The sequence below is a fragment of the Chinchilla lanigera genome, unplaced genomic scaffold (genome assembly GCF_000276665.1).
Source record: "Chinchilla lanigera isolate Chin_1 unplaced genomic scaffold, ChiLan1.0 scaffold00022, whole genome shotgun sequence".
In the NCBI taxonomy this organism is placed as follows: Eukaryota; Metazoa; Chordata; class Mammalia; order Rodentia; family Chinchillidae; genus Chinchilla; species Chinchilla lanigera.
The window spans coordinates 8,345,841-8,360,093 of NW_004955423.1; the positions used below are offsets into that span (position 1 = coordinate 8,345,841).

At 35.2% G+C, this 14,253-nt stretch overlaps 1 protein-coding gene across 2 annotated transcripts in view; it reads left to right on the plus strand.

Moving 5' to 3' along the window:
- Window positions 1-13,761, plus strand: part of Znhit6 (zinc finger, HIT-type containing 6) — a 50,069-nt gene extending 36,308 nt beyond the window's left edge. Inside the window, exons 9-10 of one of the 2 annotated variants that reach the window (XM_005385133.1) lie at window positions 8,999-9,123; window positions 12,863-13,761. In XM_005385133.1, coding sequence (XP_005385190.1) covers window positions 8,999-9,123; window positions 12,863-12,903 — 166 coding nt within the window. In that variant the 3' untranslated portion in view covers window positions 12,904-13,761. The remainder of the gene's footprint in view (window positions 1-8,998; window positions 9,124-12,862) is intronic. The other variant, XM_005385135.1, reaches the window with a different exon arrangement.
- Window positions 13,762-14,253: the final 492 nt, after the last annotated feature.

Genomic DNA, 14,253 nt, shown 5'->3' on the forward strand with positions numbered 1-14,253 from the left:
AAAAAGTGCCCATTTAAAGTTAGGATTATTTTGATAGTACTGGTACAGAATCAAATGTGTATTAGAGAACACTGAAGTAATTTCCAGAAGTTCTAAAGAGAGTTTTAACTACTTTCAGATGTCTTTTCTTATGTAAATAGCCTGAGATCCTTTCAGCCTTTTAGTAGATCCCTTGAAAATAGCTAAGACAGGGTCAGTGAAGAGCAAGGGTTTGCACTGTTGATGGGGTTAGTTAAGCTTGCTTTTGGTTTTCTGTGCGAATTTGATTCTGTTATAATGGATACTCGTTTCGTGAAGAGGGGAAAGACTTAATCTAAGAATCAGTGGTAAACAGCTTTGTTTCTAGCAGAAGCCATTGTCAGTGCCTTTCCATTACACTGAGACGCATGTCCAATAAAATTTTACTTTAAATATAAATGCTTATTTTTTGTGTTTAGTTTTATACTGATAATAGCCAAAATTATTCAGTCTAGAATAAATTTGAACATTGAAAGCCTTGAAATTATAGGTAATAAAAGTGAAATGTTAGCGATACATTTTTTTGTTTCCAGAGAAATACAACTGTGTAATCAATAAAATATTTTCAAGCGTAAACATACTTGTTAGAATAAAATTCTGTGGGAGAACTGGAATGGAAAGGCAGGTTCAAGGGGGAAAGGAAACAAGCAAGAATTCTGTTAAAGCAGAGAGCTTTTTCATAGTATTGGATGATATCAATATCAGATTGCCATGGTATTTATAGTCTTGTGAGTCTACTTAAGAGTTATATAACTGTTTCATTTTTAAATCATTCAGATTTATAATATACCATAAATTATTTTCTTTACATCTGCTTCAGCCTCTGAGTAGTAACTTTAAATGAAATTTACATGTCTTTTAAAAACTACAATTTTAGCAAAAAAATTGGAAGGCTGAATACATTTCTCAAAACCAAGGAAGTATTTGCTGTGAGGATGAACTAAATAAAATGGGTTAAATCTGTAAGCTGATAAGTGTCTTTATGGAATATAGTAAGTATTTATGACAGCATTTCATTACTGTTATTGAGTAATGAATACTCAATTGTTACTTCATGACTGAGTAATGAATACTCAATTGCTATTGTTGAGATACTCTGTTAAGTACTTGCTACACATTTTAATTGTGTTATACATTCATTATACATGTACTTTAATTGCGTGGAGAGTCCCTACCTAGAGCTGTCTAATCCCTGAATGGTAGATTCTAGATCCAAGCCTAGACTTGTCTGTCTCCAAAGCCTCAGTATGTTCTTTGCAATATAGCAGGTGCCTCTCCATGGAAATGAACATGAGGCGTACTCTGAGATTATGTAACCACAGTTCCTTGTCATACAGTGATGCCTTGGTCCACGAACTTAATTGTTTCCATGATTCTGGTTACAGAATTTGTCCCACAATTCTGGTTGAAACCAGACTGTAAGCATTGAATTGTGGGACAAATTCTGCAACCAGAATCGTAGAAAGCATTAAGCTCGTGAACCAAGGTACCACTGTACCCTTTTGAGATTGTTGATTACTTTTAAAGTAATCATGGTCAGAATGAGTATGTGCTCAGAATGTTAACTTTTAATGACATTTTGGATATAGATCTCAGAACAAAGGACCAAGATATCATGTAGGAATTAGGAAATATGCGCCGTGGCATACTAAACATGGTTAGCATCTCAAAGACGATACTCTTCCAGGATTGAAATGGGCTTCGTGAAATGTGACAGTATTCTGAAAGTGATTTTGTGATGAGAATTGTAGACTTAACTCGAGGGAAGGTGAAGCCCAGCTAGCTGCCACAGCCAGGTGCGTAATTACAGGACAGATGTAAATGCAGCTGTTGAAATCCCAGTGGCTTTGAACTTCAGAACATTAGTTTCAAATGCTATACCAAAGAATAGATCCAAAGTGATATGGTAGTCAAGTCCTTAGCAGATTACAAGCCTATAACTGTAGTTTCCACATCAGTGATCTCATTCTATGTATACACTATTTTGATCATTTCTTAGGGGAACTATGTGAAATTACAAATTAAAATTTTCTCTAAAAACCTAGAAAGTACTTTAACTCTCAACTTGATGTTGATCTAACAGATGTAGCCACTCTGGTTATGTTACAGAATATTTTTGGACTAACTTCATATTCTCTTGAAAAGAATGATGAGATGAATGGTTGATATTTCCAGGTGATTCAAATACTTTGTTTTAACCACATAGTTTCAGTTTGCTCTCTAATGAGATTCTCACTGTAATTTATTGTAAATATTAGAACTATTTGAATTCAGTATGCACTAGTATATCCATTCTCTGCTCAATACGAAAGACCTAACATATACTTTTTTCCTAGAAAGGCGTTGTCCTTTCACATCTGTTGAATTCCTGTACCTCCCCATGGTACTCCCAATGCCGAATGCAGTGTCTGGAACACAGTACACTTGCAGTAAATACAGGTTAAAGGAAGATTAACAAGCAATCCAGTTTGGGAACTCAGAACGTCTGTCTTAGAGTCCCAACCCTGTATTTCCTTGAGTTACTGTTAGTAAGATATTTGAACTATCTGGCCTCAGTATCCTCCCCAGGAAGATAAAGACTAGACAGAGTTCTTATCAGCTGTTCATTCTAGGATGATGTTAAACATGAACCGTTTAACCCTTAAGCAGAAGTTCCTCTGGGGAACCCAATCATACTGTGCAAAGTGACACATTCTATTACTGATCCATACTCACTGATCGTACTCTTGTATTCAGTTTACCTGCAGGGAAATGTATGTTTTGTTAACAAGAGTGAGACTGATCCAATTTCTGTACATTAATAAGAGAAAGTAGGTTAAGAAAAGATTTGTAAAGTCAATTAAACAATTAATGCTGTATTGTATTTTCAGGTGGTCTCACCACAGGAAAAAAATAAATGCTAACTACTCGAGGTGCTGAATAGATTAATTACCTTGATTGTGATATCATTTCACATCATTATATCAAGGTGTGCACCTTAAATCTATGATTCCTACTTGCCAGTTGTAACTTGGCGGGGGCGGGGGGAGGGCTATTGCAATGAAGAGGGGGAAGCTAGCATAGCACATCAGGTATCTGCATACCGAAGACACTGCAACCTGAACGAGCATTTCGAGTTAAGTTAGAATAAGAGAGTATGTTCACTGGGTACCTACTCAGTTGTAGGTTCTGTCCTGACAGTAACTAATGAAGTGCAGTAGTATTTTCAGTATCCCTACCACACTGTGGGATTCATGTATGTGACCGTTTTTAACTCACAGACTACCTATACATGGTAGACACTAAATAAATATTTAAGGAATCAAATAAAGAATAAACGCCAGGCACTATGTTAACAATGTTTATATATGCAATAATTCCAATGAAGTGCATAGCATACCTCTATGAGATAGGAATCTTAGGCTTTGCAAAATTGCTTACATAAAGAAACTAAGGTGCATTTACAGGCCAAGATGTGAATTTAGGTCTATTTGTCAGCACAGTTGATGGGTATTTTTGTTTTTGTTTTTGTTTTTCAAACCGGGAATCAAACTCAGGACCTCATATTTGCCAGGCAAGTGCTGTGCCGCTGAGCTATATCCCTAGCTGTGGTTTTTCTTCTAATTTCTACTTTCATAGATCGTAAGCCTAATTCCTGATAAATATATTCTTTCCCTGCTAGGAATGCTAAATTACTTTGGGAGTATAAAATTACTGGTACTAGTTTAGCAAGTTATACTTTAGGAACATTTTTACCTATTTGATCTTTACACCTCATGAGTAGATACCTTTCTTAGCATTATATTGATGAGGAAAACCAAGTCAACTTGAGAAGTCATATTTCATTAAGGACCAGTGACAAGACTAGCACCCAAATCATCTGGATTTAAAAGTAATTGAACTTATCAATAAGGATCAGAAAAGACTCCACAGCACTAACATCTGGAACAAGTCAGAACTTGAAAGCCCCTTGTTAAAATGTTTATACAATTGGTGATTTTATTATCCATATCCATAGTTTTCATGTCATGGTTAGGCTAGGATAATTTGCCAGTGCAGTTCTGAGCTATTGAGCTTGATAAATGAAGGTATGGGTTTGTAGTGGTGAACTTAATGACCTATACTTCATAGTTAGTACGTGTAATCCTCATTTACCTGGAAACATAAAAACCCTAAAGTATCGCTGTTCGATAATTTCAGGTATTTTATATGAAAACTAAAAGATTGGATAAGAAAAAACTAACTTTGATAAGACGTGTTCCTAATGTGTCTTAGACACTGAGTTATAAAGGTTGCCACATAGGGGTGTTATTTAAGAAAATCATAAATAGTATCTTTTTAAAAGTAAAGCAGAAGAGTTAAAACTGATGAACTCATTTAGTTTGTTTTATGTATTTTAATTTCAGTTTTTCTGTTTTTTCTGAAGACTCCTATTCTGAGTCTTTATTAGCAATCTGGTTTCTTTCTTTGGAATTTTGAAAGTCATTGTTCACATTCTCTTTCTATTGTTGAAATACAATATTTTTAATTTTGTTAAAAGAATTTGATAAGTGTGAATCTAAACTAACTAGTTTATAAAATTGATTCAGGAGCTTCACTGATTTCTGTAATGCAAAAATGAACCACAATTTAAAAACATTTAACTGTTGTGTAATAGTGTACTTGATTTATCCTGTACTGCGTTTTGTTTTGTTTTGTTTTGTTTTGTTTTGTTTTGTTTTGTTTTGAGCCAAGGTTTAGCTTTGTATTTTGTGAATCAGTTAGTTGCACTTTTAACCCAGAAACCTACATTGAAAAATAAATACAACAATACTAGTATATAGGTTAAATCTTACCTTTCACAGATAACTATCAAAAATTGAGAATTTTAGAGCTGGGTGGATCTTTGTGATCACCTCATTCACTGACCTTATTTTGTAGTGAAATAACATTGTGGCCTTGGGACTGCTATTGGGTTGTCAAATTTGGAAAAATTCAAACTTCGTTTTAGTATGGGGTTGGCGAGTAGCAAGGGATGATGAGACAAGGAGTGTCACCGATCAGTTATGAAGTAAAGTAGTTTGTGACCCTTTACCTCTTTTTAGTCTGTCTCTTTTTGAGCTATGAACAGTTTAAAAAGAAAAAAAAAACTCTCTAATTTGCTAATAAAGTACAGAAGAAAAAGTTCAAGAACTTGGCCAGTTTCTTTGAAAGTTTGTAGGAGACCCAAGATTAAAAGTACATCCTTGAGTATAAGGGCAACTTTTATTTATATGATGTCAGTCACTGTAACACCTGTTTTACCTACTGAGCATGCTGCCCTCATAATGCCTCTCTGAAGCTGCCTGGAGCAGGGTCAGCTATTGAGGCCTGTGAGCACGAGCAAGTGAAATAACAAGAGGAAATGTCTGAGGGGTCCCAGAGGATAAGAGAAAAGACAAATGTTGATCTCTTAATTCCTCAAAACCTAAGTAGTCTGTCTTATGGTAGGAGAGTCATGCTAGTAATGGAATTACCAGAGTTGGTAAAAATTTCAAAAAGATAAGGTATCCCTTAAGACACAGTGACTTAAGTGACTTCTGCAAAGAAGCAGAAGCCTGAATGTTTTAAACAGTGAAAAGCTGGACTCTTAAAACTTTCTTCAAGATAATGGAAACGGAAACATTCAAAGTACTTGTAGACTTGGAAGTAAATGTGACAGTAACGGTTTGAAGGTATACTGAAAATTTTAAGGCCACACTCAAAAAGCATAGAAAGGCAAACGTGCGCTTCGATGCTTCCATAATAAATGCTATTCATTGTTATGAAAGAAATCCAGTGACTTTGTGCTGAACTAAAGTTAGTAAGAATGTGTTGTTACAGCAGGCACGATGGCACAGGCCTGTAATCAGGAGGCTGCAGCAGGAAGATCACAGGTTGGAGGCCAGCCTGGTCAACTTAGCCCTTCCCAAAATAAAAAGAGCCAAGGATGTAGCTCAGTGGTAGAGCACACCTGAGTTCAATCCCTAGGAACAGGAAAAATTTGGTTGTCATTTTAAGTTAAAACACATGAAAAACTAATGTGTTCGTGGCTAAAATAAGTGACCTAGTAGTTTCTGTGTTTTATCACTTAGCCCTCACAATAAGTTGGTTCTGTCATTTTCAAGCATGGAAAGCAGAGATTAGAGAAGTTAAGCAACTTGTCCAGAATCACAGACCAATGAATGACAAGGCCAGGACTTTTAAACTCTGTTAGACTCCAAACCCAATGCAGTCACTAAAGGTTACTGCTTTATTTAACTAAATCCAAGGTTCTTCACTGTTAACCACTTACTTGTTTGATAGCGTTTCATTTGTGGTGGTGCCTGGGATCAAACTCGAGGCCTAGCCCATGTTTTAGGCAAGGGCTCTGCCACTGAGCTACATCTCCAGCCCCTGACAGCTTTTTTCTATCAACACTTTCCATAATGTACTTTTATATTGCTGGTAAATATTAATGGTAGATTAAGAGTAACCACTAGTAATGCAAAAATATAAGAAACTGTCAATTTCAGTTATAAGAGTCTTCAGTGAACTCTGACCTCTTCAGCTAACAGGCTAAAAGGCACTGCTGAGAAGCTTAATGGCACTTAATGGCAATATTGCATTTTAGGGTAAACACTAAATAAAATCCAGTGAATCTAATCTAAACCACTCAGCATACTAGATTTTTCTTGCACTTGAATAAAATATTTTTAAACTAATTCTTCAGTTGACAAGCCTCAAAAATCTTTACATCCTAAGTGTTTGTTATAGTGCCTGCTTGGTACATAAAATAGCTACCAAAATTTTTTAAGTAAAAGAAAGTAGTCATTAGTTTTAGGATGAAACGCATATGTAACTTGTTACATGCTTGTAATTTTTATGTATCTTTGAACATTCCTTTGCTGGGAACATATTTTAAAGTATATCAACAATAAACATTGTGATTCCATGCAGCTTTTAAGAACTCTTCTTGTTTTTTACTGTTTCCATTTTAATAATCTAGAGAAACCCAATGCAGATTTAATACTACAAAAAGACATAAAATACCTAAACATTTAATATACACTAAAAATTGTGTATGAAAAAATAAAATAAATAGAAAATACTCCTTTATTTGAAAAATGTTTTCCTAATAGAAGCTTTAGGATTTAGTTAATCAGATGATAAGTTATTGCAAGTGTTTGCAAGATCCTACTTAAAAAGCTCCCATTTAAGAATTCAAGTTTTGTTTCCTCCTAAGAAAAATTATTGACACCCATTTTGTATACTACTTTATAAGTTAGTACTTGAGAATTTAATATCATCTCATTTTTCTCCTTTGTGTAATTACTACTTTTTTTAAATACTGCTTACTTCAAAGGGAAACACTGTTTAAAAGATGTGAAACATTTAATCCTGGAATGCCGAGACGACTCTGAAAATATTTTAAGCACATCTGTATTATATTACACAAAGAAAAGAAGGATACATGCGTTCTGTGGTGTATGGGCATTGGGATGGCTGTGTAGGAAGCTGAGTAATTTTTCATTTCAAGGTTTTTTTCAGCATAATCTGCAATTCTAATGCTTTAGTTCCATGGGTAGGGTGAGTGACCAGAGAAGTATATGTAACATGTTGGGTTTTTACAGTTATTCTCTTACCTATCATCCACTTTTTAAAAACAAGTCAGTTTTTGTAATACGCTTGGCTTTGCATGTTGTTAAGCACTTCTCTTTCTCCATTTGACAATTGTTGTGTAGGATAAACAGAACACTGGTAAAGGGGCTGGGGATTTAGCTCAGCGGCACAGCGCCTGCCTGGCAAGCGCAAGGTCGTGAGTTCGATTCCCGGTGGAAAAAAAACCAAAAAAGCAAACAAACAATCAAATTCAGAGCAGAACACAGATAAATCAGAAAACCAGTGTTCTTAATAAATATACAACATGTGTACCTTGATCATCTGTGAGTTAGGGTGAAATAGTTATTAAGAAATACAAGTTTGTGAATGGTTTACTCTTATAGCAGATTCAGAAGTATCCTGTGTATTACAGTGCATTTTCTTGAGCTAGAGGGAAAAGGATAGAGTTATAACTGGCAGAATTATGTTTTACATAAGAATATTATGATTGGTAGAGATGGAAAAAAAAGGCTGGAAAACTGCACTGCCCTGGTGAAGATATTGTCAACTTCTTTTTCTTTGCCATCCAATAATACTCACATGGCAATGTATTTTTGTATGCCAGTGCTAGTCATCTAGCTGAAATTCCACCCTTTTCTCCCCCACCACCTGCCCTAGAAAGCAAGCAAAAGAGAATATTATGGGGGTATGTCTTTTGTCAGCTCAAACTTAAGTAACGACTTGAACATGGTATACCTAGTGAATGTTTGTACCTAATTACCTGTGACACATTTAACAGTTGTATCATGAGACTATGACATAAACTCTGTATTTCTTAAATTAAGTGCTTCTGCCTCATTCAGAAACCAAAACCTTCTTTTTGTTGTTTCAAAATAAAAGAAAGCCAAATTTAATTGTATGGCAAGATAAATTTCTCAAAACCAGTTATAATTAGAGCTGAATTTTTTGCAAAAGTATTTTTGAGCCAATTATAAATTTTACTGCCATACATTACTAGAAATTATTTGTTGTAAGACAGTGGCTGTTTTTCTTTGTAAGGCTTAAAGTTAAATGTATTTGAGGAATTTGAATTTTTAGTCACTCTTTTATATAAGAAAAATTCTTAATATATTAAATCTAGATATTAATAAAAGTGTTTTGTACTTGATACGAAAATAGGTGACTTGTTATTTCCTAATGTCAGAATGCTTATATACTCTTGATTTAACTTTAGCTTCTGTATAATAGTAGTTCTTTCACCTGGTTTTCTTAGCATTAAATTGATCTTACAAGGAAATAACTACTGAATTCATGTCATCACCATAAGAAGAATTTTTCAGTGTAAGACTCTGATATACATATTTGGTTTTTTTATAAGTAAATTAGAGTACTAAGGGTATTTTTGGTTTTTTTTATTAATAAGATATTATGAATTGGATCCTCATAAAAGTCTCCTCGATAATTTGAGGAAGAAAGTGATCATTGAATACCCAACATTACATGTGGTGTTGAAAGACTCCAGTAATGACATGATACTTCTTCACCAAGGTAAGTGTAAATTTGTTTCTGCATGCTTAGAATAACTAGAGAAACTGAAGGAATTGTGTGACCTATCACAAGTCACCTGTTTTCTCTTTACATCTGCGTTTTCCCAGTATACTTAGCAGACTGAAGAGAATTTACTATGTTGCTGCTGTTGACAATACACAGAATCAAATGAAGGAGCTGCTGCTCCTCTTCGAGGACATGTAAATTTACTAGGCCAAGCTTAAAGGAATGATATTTGAGTGTCTGGATATGAAAGGACACTTTTCATATGGAGTTACCCAGGGTAAAATAAATTACTCTCTCGTTAAAGCTCTTTCTTGAGTGATTCCTAAAATGAGGGATAAACAAAATGTTTTTAAGGGATAGTGCTGCAAGGAACATGTATAAAATTTCGACTGCATTTAGACTAAACTAGCCCATTGCCTTGACCCTTTATCTTCTTAATTTAAAATTACTGGTTTTATTTCCTTGATTTTGTTTCCTTGGCCTTATGAAGAAGCATTGAACTGGAAAATGTATACATAAAGGTTTAGTATATAAAATGACTTGCCTATACTTACAACTACTCAGTAAGGTAAGGGAATTATATTTTAGAAAGCAAGATTTTAGAGTATGAATAAAATTCAGTAATTATTTTTTTAATTTCCAATTTTCTTTTTTTTGGTACCAGGAATTGAACTCAGGACCTTGCAGTTGCCAGGCAGGCGCTGCCCCGCTGAACTATATCCCCGGCCCAATAATTGTTTTTTTTTAGAATGAGGGAGATTACTTAAAACCATACCATTTTCAACTAAGAAATAATAGGTACAGACCAAGTTTCAACATAATGAACACCATGGGACCTTAGAATTCTTGGATTGATCTCTATTTTTTAAAGTAATGTTGACATACTTGGTTCAGGTTTTATTGTTATACTATCATTAGAGCCATACAGGCAGCAACCTACATTTTAAATTTTTCTATACTTGTGTTGAGCTTTTCTGCCCACTGGCAAAAGTTAGGACAAGAAATTTGTTGCAAAATTGCTAAAATTTTGTTTGTGCTGTGGCTTGCAACTAGATTTTAATGTGAAGTTTTCAATAATATAGTATGAGCCTTTACCTCTTGTGAATATTCTTGACTTTGAAAACATCCAGTTTCATTTTTTAACTAAAAGTAATTAGAAATTTTAGTTTTGAGTGATTGGTTTTACATTTTTAAAATTTAAAACCTTACTTTTCCTTTAATATAATTCACATAACACTCTATCTAGACATTGGCTTCAGGGAAAGTTGTTCAGTAATGTGATTTGCTAGCCAGGGCAAACATCGTCTGTGTAAATAAACAGCATACACAGCTCCTCTTTCACCTTTTAGAATACACGTTCAAGTGTAGCTGCAGTGAAGCTGTGAGACTACTGTGATAGTGTTCTTGAAGCCTTAAGTAGAATTTGCTTTTTTTTTTTCCTGCTGAGTTTATGATGTTTAGCTGTTTACAGGAACATAGGTGACTTGTGCTTTTAGCACATAAATGATTATTGAGAACTGCTGTAGCAAAAAATGTAAGAGGATCTGACAGAATTTAAGGATGCTAACAGAGTTGTCGCAGCTTAGGTATATACACCTTAACAACAGTGCCAGGCCTGTCTGTACGTACATTTCTTTCTGGAAGCACTTCAGGGTACCTTTGTGCTTTGTATAGTCCCATAGCATCTGATGTCCTGCAGTGTGGTCTCTTAATGAGAAGGGGGATTGTAAAAGAACAAAGCATTTTCATTGGAAAGCCTCAAAATTTTTTCCCACTCTGGAGGCAAAAAAGTTGGATTTTTGATCCTGAGTTCATAGTACAAGGTGTCTCTTTTCTAGTTTGGGGAAAAATGTGTTTCTGGGCTAGGATTCAGTAGTTTCCACATTTGATGGTTGTCATAATGTTTGTTATGATTATAGATTGCCATAATTTATTTTTCAAAAGTCTGCCTGTATTACTTGGCAGTAGACAATATCTTTTTCTTTCTTCCTTTCTTTCCTTTTCTTTCTTTCTCAGGAATGGAAAAGGCTAACTATAAAAGATTAAGCAGCTAAGGTAGCCTGCTAGATTGGAGATGTAGAGTGCTTCTACTCTGCCTGATATCAACCCAGTGAGAAGTGCTCAGGATGCTATGGCTTGCTTCACAAGTTCTTGTTTGCCTAAGTTAGTCCAGCAGATTTAAACTACTTGATTAAAGCATGCTACATTTCAGCCGGGAACACTATTAGAAGAAAACTAGGCAGCTTTAATAAAGAAAAGGAAAAATGTTCCCTATATTGCTATAAAGACCTACTAATTTTAAAAATATCACCAATATGTATTTCCCTGATGTTTTAGTATAACTCAAGTTTAGAAAATGCCTCTACCTTTGCAGAAGGAAACCAACCCTAAATTGATTACTTTGAATTAATGAAAATACCTGACTTAGCAGCTACTCATCAGTCTCGCGTTGAGCCAATAAACGCTTTCATTTATGCTCCTTCTCTCTTCTGTTCGCATTCTTCCTTACCCCTCTTTTTATCCTCCCCTTTTCGATGTATATCGAGTGCGGGAGGGAGAGATCAGGCACCTGACTTTACAGTACAGTGGGTACTGGGACAGAGTTTGGATAAAGTGCAGAAAGAGCTACGGGAGAAAACAACTAACATAATATCACAGAAGGACTTGAAAAATTCTGCTAGAGTTTATATAATTCCACAAAGAGGTGTACTGTATCTTAGATGAAACATTTTAGTGCCTTACTCATAGGAAGGACTCAGTTAATACTAGTTTAGTTTCTGATGCAATCCAAAATCTAAGCAAACCACAAAGATCCTGTGAGTTGAAATACAAGGCAAAAGTCTAGGTTTGTGATTCTGCCATCCATCAGCTTTTGTAATCTGTGGTTCTTGAGCATTCATTCTGCCTCTCTGAGCTTTATTTTTCTTATCTACATAGTGATGAAACTGCTATAAGCTTCACGTGCAATAATACATATTTTAAGTTTAACAATTTTTAAAGCATTTTAATGTATTATAGCCTTTCAGCTTCATGATACAATGAAATGGATAGAACATTTACTCTGGTTCCCATTGGCAAATTTAAAAAACAAAGAACAAACACTTAAAGAGTAACTTGTAGTTATATTGATTCTGCAAACACAGTCTGCTGTGGAGCTAGATATAGAGGGGAAAGGTCCACTTTCCATCCTCTAGGAAATTACTTTAGTGAGTGAATGAAACTTAACCTTGTTTATCATAGGCATGACAGAAGCTTCACAGAAACTCCATTTCTGCCCTGAGTCTTTTTTCCTATTAAAGGAAAGAGATGCCCATTGGCTGGCGAGTCTCGTGTCAGCCCACATTCATTCAGCATATACTGACCCTCAATTTTAAGTTTGAAAAAAATTATGGAAAAATTAATTCCAACCACACATGGCCAGCCTGTGATAACAGTGATCTATTCAGTTGTGTGAGCATGGGATCATAACCATACTGTGAGTGACCATTCCCCAGTCTTCCACAGAGTCAGGAAGGATGTTAACTCACAGATATAATTGCCACTTTCAGACATCCTTCTCTATTTATTATGGCCAGGATCATATACCCAGCTGCCTGGGACGTGACATGGTGTGTCTCCCTGTGAGCAGTGCTGTTGCTATGCGTCGAAGGGAGAAGAGATGGAGGAAAAACAGAACAGGATAAATAGAAACAGTATAAACATTTGACTGTATGTTTGCTTACTTTTTTTCCAGTGAAAAGTGAATCTCCCAAGAACCTTGGCAGTGAAAATTGAGCACTTCTTGTAGAAGAAGATGAAAATCCCCAGACAGTTGCAGAGAATTATGCATTGATGGACTATTGGATGTTTTCGTTATTATCAGTGGGCAGTGGGAATTTTTTTGTCTGTAAAGTAATTAAATGTTCTAAACTTTTTTTTTACAAAAATGTATTTTCTAGACTCTTAAATTAATTGACTTTCAGAGGCCCCGTTTCTGTAGTGTGAAACACTTTTTGTACCTCAGCATAGTCCTTAATATGATTAATTCTATAGGCTGAAAATGTTCTATTTGTTAGTTTGGATCAAAACCAAATCAACCTAAAGATGACCTTCTTAAGTGGAACCTCACTAAAGAACCGTCATGCCGTAAACCATCTAGCCAAGGAGAAGTGATCCCCCTTCAGTTGCCTGATCCTGGTTGGGGGATTTGTTTATAACTTACCGCTCCTAAGGCAGTCTTTGTACTTGGGGAAGTCCCAGTGCAGTGTCTTCTGGAAAGGCTAAATCAGTGCTTAACTACTGTTTCTTATATTGACATCAGCCCTACATTGTTTGAACAGTCATTGTTAGCAAGTTTGATACTTCTTGCTCACACAGTGAGATGTGTCTTAGGAGTTCTTTGCCTCCTCTCATTTCCAGTCCACTCATTACCACACAAGCGAAGGTATTGTGATGCCATCCAGCAATAACTGAAGAAAGAAAAACACTTGAAATTCATCAGTGTATTATTGAAATGTGTCTGTGTGTATTTGTGTATATACATGGCTTAATTTATACCTTATGGCAGCTCAAAGTTTGCTAATTTTATTGGAATTTATGCAGTTATGAAACAGCAATATGACTATAAAAGATTAAAAGGTTATTACATCTGTATTGCATCTGTGTACTTAATGGTTAAAAACTGATAAAATTGGACATTAATAACATTCATTTTTAGTTTACAGTTGGAACAAATTCTAACCCCCCCAAAAAACCCCAAAGAGACATTAAAGAGACTTACAAAATTAGAAATATATGAACAGTTACAAAATGCACTCAGGAGAAGTTTGTACAACACAAATGCATAAGTAACTTGGTATGGAAACTGAAGAAGAGATTCCAAAAGCCTCAGAGTCTAAAAGACCATTTCATAAAATACCGGTGGAGCTGCATGGTACCACACACCTGTGACCCTGTGCCGTGTGAAAGGTTGAGACAGGAGGGGATTGTAAGTTTGAGACCAGGCTGGGCAATTTAGCGAGATCCTACCTCAAAATAAAAATTTTTTAAAGAGCCAGGGAATATAGCTCAGTGTGAAGACCTGGGTTCAGTCTCCAATACCCAAAGGGAAAAAAAAAGTTGAAATTGGTTTATAGAAAGTTAGAA